This window comes from Aspergillus puulaauensis, chromosome 8 (genome assembly GCF_016861865.1).
Source record: "Aspergillus puulaauensis MK2 DNA, chromosome 8, nearly complete sequence".
NCBI lineage: Eukaryota > Fungi > Ascomycota > Eurotiomycetes > Eurotiales > Aspergillaceae > Aspergillus > Aspergillus puulaauensis.
Genome location: NC_054864.1, coordinates 808,911 through 819,370, shown reverse-complemented (window position 1 = coordinate 819,370; position 10,460 = coordinate 808,911). Strand labels below are relative to the sequence as shown.

At 51.5% G+C, this 10,460-nt stretch overlaps 4 protein-coding genes across 4 annotated transcripts; all 4 read left to right on the top strand.

Annotated features, from left to right (window-relative positions):
• Window positions 1-116: 116 nt before the first annotated feature.
• xlnR (putative C6 transcription factor) lies at window positions 117-3,019 on the top strand (the record flags this gene model as incomplete). The annotated part of the gene is made up of 3 exons (XM_041696589.1): window positions 117-522; window positions 581-2,823; window positions 2,876-3,019. 3 exons carry the CDS (start codon window positions 117-119, stop codon window positions 3,017-3,019), a joined length of 2,793 nt encoding a protein of 930 aa, XP_041562205.1.
• A 500-nt stretch (window positions 3,020-3,519) lies between these two features.
• On the top strand, window positions 3,520-4,763 carry APUU_80321A (putative pyruvate formate lyase activating enzyme; the record flags this gene model as incomplete). Its single annotated transcript, XM_041696588.1, has 2 exons — window positions 3,520-3,921; window positions 4,032-4,763. The coding sequence occupies 2 exons, from the start codon at window positions 3,520-3,522 to the stop codon at window positions 4,761-4,763; spliced, it is 1,134 nt and encodes a 377-aa protein (XP_041562204.1).
• A 432-nt stretch (window positions 4,764-5,195) lies between these two features.
• On the top strand, window positions 5,196-6,352 carry APUU_80320A (uncharacterized protein; the record flags this gene model as incomplete). The annotated part of the gene is made up of 6 exons (XM_041696587.1): window positions 5,196-5,366; window positions 5,438-5,467; window positions 5,546-5,617; window positions 5,674-5,886; window positions 5,941-5,970; window positions 6,017-6,352. 6 exons carry the CDS (start codon window positions 5,196-5,198, stop codon window positions 6,350-6,352), a joined length of 852 nt encoding a protein of 283 aa, XP_041562203.1.
• Window positions 6,353-6,758: 406 nt separating this feature from the next.
• On the top strand, window positions 6,759-9,468 carry APUU_80319A (uncharacterized protein; the record flags this gene model as incomplete). The annotated part of the gene is made up of 5 exons (XM_041696586.1): window positions 6,759-8,534; window positions 8,580-8,787; window positions 8,837-8,905; window positions 8,948-8,983; window positions 9,032-9,468. The coding sequence occupies 5 exons, from the start codon at window positions 6,759-6,761 to the stop codon at window positions 9,466-9,468; spliced, it is 2,526 nt and encodes an 841-aa protein (XP_041562202.1).
• Between the last annotated feature and the right edge of the window lie 992 nt (window positions 9,469-10,460).

Genomic DNA, 10,460 nt, shown 5'->3' with positions numbered 1-10,460 from the left:
TGATCACATCCTGTGATTTCTCCTCACCTGATCGTTCCACTCGTCGTCTTCCTCCTCAGACACTCGACGACCTGTATCATCACCTCTCATGCCCTCTTGACCCATTCTCCGCGAGGATGTCGACTACCTCGCTTCAGCAGTTCGCCACATCCTTTTCTCCCTTTTCGAACTCGCAGTCGGCGAGAATGACCCAATCTCAGACAGTGGGCCTAGACACGCTCGCCGAGGGCTCGCAATACGTACTGGAACAATTGCAGCTGTCGCGAGAAGGTGGTAACATCGACAACAATACTTCCGATTCTTTGCGACATTCTTTGTCTAGGCCGAAGGACCAACTCTACGGCGACAGCAACTCCGTCTACAAACCTTCGTCTGTTCGTGACTCGCTCGCCGAAGCCCGGTCCATGATTCGCAAAAATTCTTCCTCAGGCCCCGTCCGGCGGAGGATCAGTCGAGCTTGTGATCAATGCAACCAGCTCCGGACCAAATGTGACGGCCAGAACCCGTGCGCTCATTGTATAGGTACTTTTGCTGCTTTCCCGGGCAAAGCTGACGCGAGTTGCTGACGTTCTCACCGCAGAATTCGGGCTGACATGCGAATACGCACGTGAACGCAAGAAACGTGGGAAAGCTTCGAAAAAGGACTTGGCTGCGGCGGCAGCTGCCGCAGGACTCGGGCACCAAGGAAATGATAGCGCAAACACGGATGTCCCGTCGCCTTCTGATAGACGTTTGTCACAGGAAGCCAGTGGCCGGTACGACTCGGCGCTCGAGGCACCGCGTGTTCAGTCGCAGATACCTACAAACGGCCTGGCTGGTATTCAGAACACTCAATCAGCGCATTCGCAACCGCCGCTGGGATCTGCTCTTGATGCATTGCACTTGAACCAGTTCACCCATATGAATGAACACAGTCGCCCCCAGATGCCCCTTTCAGATCTTCGGTCATTACAGATCCTCCATAATAACCCTCGCTCTCCTCAAGCTGCTCTTCCTCCTCACGGTCTAAATGCGGCGTACAACGACAGCGCCTTTTCATTGTTGAACTCCCAAGAGGCGAATACAACTTCGCTCAACCATTTTCGCTTGGGAAGTTCTACAGAACACCATCCTACTCAGTTCCTGGGCCTTTCACCTCCGGCGCAATCCCCAGGGTGGCTTCCGCTACCGTCACCGTCGCCTGCCAATTTCCCTTCGTTTCCTATGGCGTCGTTCTCCGGAACCAGTCTACGTTACCCCGTTCTCCAACCGGTCCTTCCTCATATAGCCTCAATAATACCCCAGTCCCTTGCCTGCGACCTTCTCGACCTTTATTTCACAAGCTTATCTTCATCACATCTTTCTCCCCAGTCTCCTTACGTCGTTGGTTATATCTTTCGAAAGCAATCGTTTCTCCATCCAACCAAACCGCGTGTCTGCTCGCCTGGCTTGCTAGCGAGTATGCTCTGGGTAGGGGCGCAAACGAGCGATGCGCCGTTTTTGACTTCACCGCCATCGGCACGCGGTCGAGTATGCCAGAAGCTTTTGGAATTGACAGTAGGGCTTCTGCGTCCATTGATCCACGGACCGGCCCTGGGCGAGGCGTCTCCGAATTATGCAGCAAACATGGTTATCAATGGGGTGGCACTCGGTGGTTTTGGAGTATCGATGGATCAGCTAGGGGCCCAAAGCAGTGCAACAGGCGCGGTAGACGATGTTGCGACGTACGTTCATCTCGCGACGGTTGTGTCCGCCAGCGAATACAAAGCAGCAAGCATGCGTTGGTGGACGGCCGCGTGGTCACTGGCCCGAGAGCTGAAACTTGGCCGCGAGCTGCCTCCGAACGCGTCTCAATCAGGTCAAGACGGGGAGCGAGAAAACGAAGGTGATGACCCGTCGAAGCGGAACACCTCGTCCATGCTTTCCGCACACGGCCCTGGTAATTCGAATGTTAATGTAACGGATGAGGAACGAGAAGAGCGCCGGCGCCTTTGGTGGCTTTTATATGCAACTGACCGTCATTTGGCATTGTGTTATAACAGACCGCTCACGTTGCTGGACAAAGAGTGCGCGCAGCTCTTGCAGCCGATGAATGATGACTTATGGCAGACCGGGGACTTTCCGTCGGCCACGTACCGTGCGGTTGGCCCGCCAATTGAGTGCTCTGGTCATAGCATGTTTGGCTATTTCTTGCCACTGATGGCCATTCTAGGAGGCATTATTGATTTGCACCAGGCAAAGGAGCACCCGCGATACGGGCCTGCTTTCCGCAGCGGAACCGAATGGGACCAGCATACCATGGCGCTTTCTCAGCAGCTTGACGCATATGGTCAGAGCTTGAAAGACTTTGAAGCGCGGTATACCAACAGTCTGGCTCTTGCAGAAAATGAGCCTATCGAGACTTCGCACTTGGACCATGTGAGTCCATCTGGCCGTTCAAGTAGTACGGTTGGATCTCGCGTCAACGAATCCATTGTTCACACCAAGATGGTCGTTGCGTATGGGACTCATATAATGCACGTTCTGTACATCCTTTTGGCTGGGAAATGGGATCCAATCAACCTGTTAGAAGATCATGACATGTGGATCTCATCTGAGTCATTCCTCGCCGCGATGAGCCATGCAGTTGGTGCTGCCGAGGCCGCGGCTGACATCCTCGAACACGACCCGGATCTTAGTTTTATGCCATTCTTCTTCGGTATCTACCTACTACAGGGCAGCTTCCTACTGTTACTCGCCGCCGATAAGCTGCAAGGTGACGCCAACCCTAGTGTTGTCCGGGCATGCGAGACCATTGTTCGTGCCCACGAGGCTTGTGTCGTGACACTGAATACTGAATATCAGGTTTGTTCTCCCGTTAATACTTACATCTGTTGCACTAACTGACGATTCCCAGCGAACATTCCGCAAAGTGATGCGCTCAGCCCTTGCCCAGGTTCGCGGCCGTATCCCAGACGACTTTGGCGAGCAGCAGCAGCGCCGACGTGAGGTGCTTTCCCTTTACCGCTGGACCGGTGATGGCACAGGTCTCGCCCTGTAGGGATTGACGATGTCCTTTGGAATATATAAGGACTGATGACTTGACGAGATACGAGGTGGTTAATATGGTTGGGCCGAATTGAGTACTTGGGAGTTGTCGGAGCAGTATTGCTGTTGTCTTTGCCGTGCTCTGGGTTCCTGTACTCGATGTGACCTTGGCTTGTTTTCGTCATATATAGTTTATATACCTCCTGTTTTGGTTTTGTTTCTGCTGTTGAATATCTGTATAGTATAGCTGCACTCATACCCCATATTTGCTTGAATCTAGATACCTTATGCACATTATGCACGATTCTCGAAGACTGACGGACCAGTAAGAAACCAGTTGATTAGGTATGACGCCACCGCTGAGATAATCGATAAGGCGATAAGGCGATAAGCACCGTGCATTAAATTATCCGCGGCATCTCCTCATCGCCCAATTCCTCCCATCAACCAACTCCCCCAAATCGCCCCAAGACATGGACGAGATCGATACCCCATAATCCCAACTTGGCAGCCATGTCCCTACTCACCAGTATCACAAAACCTCTCCGCCCCCTAACCACCCTCCCCTCCAAACCAACCAAATTCCTCCCTCTCACCCCGCGCCGCTATATCGGAATCCCTCCGCAATACCTCCTCGACGAGTACATCCCCCGCTATGCGCTGCTCACCTCGATCGACTCTGCGAAAAAGCGCAGCAAGGCCTACGCGCATCTAGCAAACTGTAATCTGTGTCCGCGCAAATGCGGCGTAAATCGGTTCGAAACAACGGGCATGTGCATGATCGGCGCCGAGACAGCGAAGGTTAATGTCATTGCGCCGCATCGGGGAGAGGAACCTTGTATCCAGGGATTCCATGGTAGTGGGTCGGTGTTCTTCTCCGGGTGTAATCTGCGGTGTGTGTTTTGTCAGAATCATGTATGTCTCTGGAACAGCTTTCTTGGCTTATTATCACGGGAGGCAGCTTATACTTGCATGGATGGCTTGATGATGGTATGGTACGCTAACGCGATGGATGTGTTCTGTAGGATATCGCGCACCAACGAAATGGATTTGATCTTACGCCCGAAGAACTGGCAGACTGGTACCTGAAGCTCCAGAATGTTGGAAACGTGCATAACATCAACCTTGTGACGCCGGAGCATGTCGTACCCCAGGTTGCGCTATCGATCCTTGCTGCGCGAGACATGGGGCTTAAGATCCCTATCATCTACAATACATCGTCGTTCGATTCGCTGGCGTCCTTAGAGCTCCTAGACGGACTAGTGGATATCTACCTGCCCGATTTCAAAGTGTGGAAATCGGCCACGTCGAAGCGGCTGCTTAAGGCGGATGATTATACGGAGACGGCGAAGGAGAGTATCAAGGCCATGCACGACCAGGTTGGGGATTTGGCGTTTACGAGTGACGGGATTGCGAAAAAGGGCGTCTTGTTGAGACACCTTGTTATGCCGGGGAAGGAGGACGAGGGGAGGGAGATTATGAAGTGGCTAGCGGAGAATGTGAGCCGGGATCTGTATGTGCATGTCATGGAGCAGTATCATCCTGATGCGCATGTTGGGAAGAAGAGGAGGGTTGCGAGGCGGAAGGCCGCAGGGGAGGAAGGCGGCGGTGCAGAGGGAGAGGTCGAGGAGGTGAGGTACGCGGAGATCAACCGGGCTGTCAAGGATGAGGAGATGGGGAGCGTGAAGGATGCAGCTGTTGATGCTGGGCTTTGGAGGTTTGTGGAGGTGAACGAGAAGAGTCTGTTCCATCTGTGATGTTGAGTTAGGGCTCGGATGAGCTGCAGCGCAGGTGAATGTATGTATACACCCTTGTATGATAAACATGAGATAGAATTAATCCAGTGTTCTTGCCATTCTAGATAGATGTTCAGAGGACCATGGGCTGTGCAGACTGCAGCCTTGGTGTGCATGTTTATGCGTTTGTCTTTATGCGCATAGCTCTATTCCCTCTCCCTGCAATGTCGCCCGAACGACACCATCAGTAAATATCACGACTCATACACTCCACCACCAGTTCACGACTAAGCAAATACTATTGGGCAATGCCCAGGGCAGGACTATTTACCTCTCCCATAACACTTCTCACTTCTCTCTTCTTGCTTCCCCCTCAACACCTCCCTCCCACACTTTTTGCTTCTTTCACAGGCGTATTCCATTACAACAGCTCAATCCCACCTACTTACAAACATGGCGATCAAAATCCCTAGCAAAGACCTTTTTTATCCCAGCGATGGATCGCCTGTCCGTCAACGATGCAAAAAGTGTGGCCGGTGGTTCGACCAGTGTACATATTTTGTCGGTGACAGGGGACAGCCCACCTTGACGTGCTGGTTTTGCCGCAAATCGTCGAACAGGAGCGTACGTTACTTGAGTTCTGGTGGTGCTGGAGTGGCTCTGTTCCTGGCTAACACTTTGACTTTGCCTGGTAGCACAAGAGAAGGCGAGAGAGAGACGCTGCCGTACGTGGTGGTCCTGCTTGTCTACCCCGGAGGAAGGGGTTATCTGATGTTGAAGCTAATATTGCTGTTTGTGATTAGGAAAGGCGCCAGCAGCAGCAACAGCGACAGCGACAACAGCAGCCGCCCCAGACCTTGCCCATGCCAGTGCAAGTGCGTATAGACCTTGCCCTAGTCTGAACTCGAGGATGATACTGACAGATGCACAGTCTGCATTCTTCCAACCCCAGCCCCAGCAGCAACAGCAGAACTCTTTCGTGGCTCAGACTCAGGGCGAGAACGACACCAGCTTCGCTCCCCTGCACGATATGTTCGATGCTGACTCCCAGAACGCATTCATTTCATCCTATGACCCAGTTCCTACAGACGGGATGTTCCCCCCCGATCGAAATGCAACTATGCCACCGAGCACCCAGTCTCAGGTAGGTCAACAACCTCTCCAGACGTCCCACACATACTAACCGGTTGTGTTGCAGTCCAGCTTCACCTTCGAGGGCCCCTTTGCCGTGGGTACCCTCCCGACGAAGCTGATTCTTTGGCTAATATTTACAGGACAATTCCTCCGCTGGTCAGTTCAGTAGAAACGGAGAGTTCACCAACACCCCGGGCCATCTTTTCGCCCCAGCTACAGCCAGCCAGTATACCAACCATCTGAACAGCCTTTTCGTTGCGAACAGCAACGGCATTCACGCCCGAATGCCGGCTATAGTCCCGAGGGTTGTAGCTGATTTTCAAGATCTCCTTGACAGCGAAGTTGAGGATTTGACATCCGCTACGCCGTTCACCGAACAGTCTAATGAAGTTAGGATCGCGCTGCACAGAGGTGGTCGGATGCAGCACTACGACGTCAAAGCTCACTCTCAATTCTTCCTGGAAAGAGCTGAGTGATTAAGTGACCTGTACAACCGACGTCATGCTTTATGCTTTTTATGCTTTATGCTTTGGGATCCCAGCGTTGTTGGCACTGACGCCAATATGGTATCTGAAACCGGATCTTGAAATCGTTTTTGTGCTTTAATTTAGTTTCGTATTTTCGACACCCGACAACATTTGCAGTTGCAAATAGTCTGCAAGTACTTAGGAACAGTACAATACTACCAGTTACCGCCGCTCAGAAGGCGTAGTCTGCTTGTTCCTTCCTCTGTAGTTCGTGGCATCTCGTCCAAGTCCGCCTCCTTCCTCCCTCGTCTTCTTCCCCGTAAGTCTCCAACCAAAGGGACACTGTCGTGTGCTACGCCGTGTATGACTTACTTTGTGTTACCGTTACTCGTGTATTCTTACGACGGAAGTCAGGATGTGGCCATATGCGACTGCTCTCTGGGCTCTCCCAGCAGTCCTGGGTGCGAGACAGTCTGTGTGTCCTCCACCCTGCACTGCAGACCCCAGCAAGTGGACGCCGTATAAGTCCCTCGAGAGCCTGAAGGATTGCCATCATCCAGTGTTGCTCGACATCTCGTCCCACGAATCTCCCGACCTCCCCGGAGCATCGTTCAGAATCCACGCCTGTACCATCGACGAACACCCCGATGACCTTGAGGTCCAGTCAGAACTCTTTAGCAATCCTGTTGAACCGTTAGAGTCAGCGATATCTGATGCCGAGACAACTTCTAGCATCCACGAGCTCAACTTCCTCCTCCACCATGTACAAACCGTCCTGACCGATACCTCGAACCGGGACACTCGAAGTGTCGTTGGGCATTTCAACAATACAACTGTCGGTATATACAGTGGTGCGGCGGCTGATATGTCCATGGCAACGTTTATAATTGAAGGATTCAGGAGCAGCGAGGATATCCAAACTCGCAAGGCTGTGGCAATCCAGCTGTGCGGTGACAACCACGATCTTGAACATACATTTGGAATCGCAGCCGCCACAACTGGTGATATGACGACTGTTAAACGGGCGATCGATTCATGGACCGAAGCTCATTGCGTGGAAAGCGACAGGGCAGTTCTCAACGTCCGGGATATTGGTACTACTGACGAGCCGATACGCATACAGCCAAGAAACCCTATTACAGAAAGCCTCTTAAAAGAGTACACCTGCAGATTAGAAACGGTCGTGAAGGGAGATACTTGTATTGCCGTCGCCGAAAGATGTGGCATTCCCTTGGAAGAGTTTATGAGATACAACTCTGAACACGATGGCAAGAATAACGATACTGGCAAGAACGAAGATACTTGGTGCACGCTTCTACATCTAGACGACCAGCTCTGTTGCTCAGAGAGAGTCAGGGTTCCCAAACCCAGGCCATCGATGAACAGGAATGGTTCCTGCGCAGCATATGTAACGGAGCCCGACGACACCTGCTCCGTGATTGCCCAGAAACATGGTGTGGAGGAGGCAGACATCAACTATTTCAATGGCAGGAGGACATGGGGCTGGGCTGGCTGCGACTACATCTACCCTGGGCTCAGGATCTGCCTGAGCGAAGGATATCCACCGCTCCCTGATCCTCGCCCTGACGCAACTTGCGGACCAACTGTCCCGGGAACAGAGATGCCAATGGATGGCCAGCCGCTTGCCGACTTGAACCCATGTCCCCTGAATGCATGCTGCAATATCTTGGGAAACTGTGGAGTGTCTCCTGAATTCTGCATCAACGAGGAGGGCCCAACCGGAAACCCAGGAACAGCGTCTCCGGGCCACAAGGGGTGCATCTCTAACTGCGGCATGGAGATACTTGAGAACTCGGACGAGCCTGCGGAGTTCATGAGGATTGGCTACTATGCGTCGTTCAATCTTGACCGACCTTGTCTCAATCTTCGCGCAGCCCATATCCAAGTCAACGACTACACCCATATTCACTGGGCGTTTGCTAACATCGACAGCGACTTCGAGCTTGACATCGTTGATCCCCATGGACAATGGGCGGATTTCCTTGCCCTGCAAGGTGTGAAACGGATAGTCTCCTTTGGTGGCTGGGGAGTTACGATCAGTACAACATTCTACGAAGTGCTCCGCAAAGCTCTGGACCCGGCGAATGTAGACAGGTTCATCATCAACATACTGGATTTCCTTGAAGAGCATAACTTGGACGGCATGGAGTTTGACTGGGAATATCCGGGTGTAAGTTTCCCTCCACAATAACCTTGCTTTGCTCAACCATCCTAGGCCACAGACCTCCAAGCCGCCTCTTTTAGCTTGCCTTCGGATGGCGCAAACTACCTCGAGTTCCTCAAGAAGCTCAAAAGCGCATTCCCGCCCGGCAAGGTTATCTCCATAGCTGCGCCTGCATCCTTTTGGCATCTCAGGGCGTTTCCGCTTGCGCAGATGTGGCAGTACGTCGACTATATCATATATATGACTTATGACTTCCATGGTAGGACAATAGATCTCGAGATCAATGACCAACATACTAACTCATCCAGGCCAATGGGATTACAATGAGTTCGTACTACAGGACTGGTGCAATGGAGGGAACTGTCTAAGAAGCCATGGTAAGTTGCAATCCCATGTAGGAGCTATGTCTAACAGAGTAGTGAACTTGACGGAAACTGAGTACGCCCTTGCGATGAGTACGTATATCAAACCATTTTTATAAGGGCATTTGCTTACAGACTTAGTCACGAAAGCAGGGGTTCCGAAGAATAAAGTTGCGGTGGGAGTGGCCAGTTACGGACGTGCTTTTGGGATGAAGGATGCGGACTGCACAGGACCAGAGTGCAGGTTTGAGGGACCACAGACTACAGCACTACCTGGAAGGTGTACTAGAACTCCGGGAATCATTGCAAATGCAGAAATCGAGGAATTGATAATTCAGGGGGATATCAACGAGTCCTTCTACGATGCGGATTCTGACTCGAACATCCTGGTGTACAACGACACCCAATGGGTGGCGTTTATGAGCAAAGGCACAATGAGACGCCGCGTGGAGTACTATAAGAGCTTGAGGTTTGGGGGTTACGCAAACTGGGCAGTTGATCTGACGCATTGGAGTGGCGATGACCCTGAGCCAGAACAGCAGAGGATAGACTTCAACGTGGAGAGTACAGTGCTTTAAGCACTAGTTGGAACTACGTTTATGCTTGAATAGCAAATATATCCTATTCATACTCCTCATTGTGCTTGTAGGCTTGTATGCGAAGAGCAAAGCAATACCCAGATATCAAACCCTCTCCGACACAGTATCATCACAGATCCATTTCCCTATTTGCTCAAGGCCTCTGCAATGATAAGAACCTCAGCTCGAGTGGATTTGAGAAGGGTAGCCAGCAAGCCCTAACAAGAATGCTAGCGAAGTATATTCCGTGGATAAGAATTTCTACCACGCCTGACCTCGTTATCTGTGAGGTATAATTGCAGAATAATCAAATACAATACAGTGAGTGTTTTTCTAATAAACAGATTCTAATCATGGCCCCAGTAGAAGCAAATCATGAGCATGTCGAATCTGCAGGCAATGCTTGGGCTGTTACGCAACCGAGCCACCAGCCCTACTATTTTGGTAGGAAGTAATTCCTTATATAATGATGTATTGTATATATTGGGCGTTTCTCTACACTCCTTTTCTCTCATACTGCCTCTGTCGCCTTTGATAAGCCGAAAATTGAGGAGGAGCAGTTAACTGGAGGTGCCGGCATATTTAGGCAAACAACCGAAGCAGCATCATAGTACTCATACGGAGTACTCCTGCTGTATATTAATCTGACGCGAGTCCTGCACAGTCACAGATTAAGCCAATGACAAGGCAATCCGCGATGCTCATAACCCCAGGGGCTTTTATCCAGGCGGTAGAAAACGGCTTTAGGGCTGGACTGTGGAGCTGGGGGACCTTCTGTACAACTACACTTCGGCCGTTGTATTTCCACGGTTCCACCTCTAGGAGGCTTAAGAGATTGTTTCAGTTTCAGCAACGTTAAGCACTGCTTAGGATCGAGTCTTACTCCATAGGCATTGATGCATCTAAACCTTGCCTTTACCCACGCACCGACCACGCACAGTCGTGTGGGCGCGTCCATGTGAATCAGCACACCTGGCGATCGCAGTATAAAT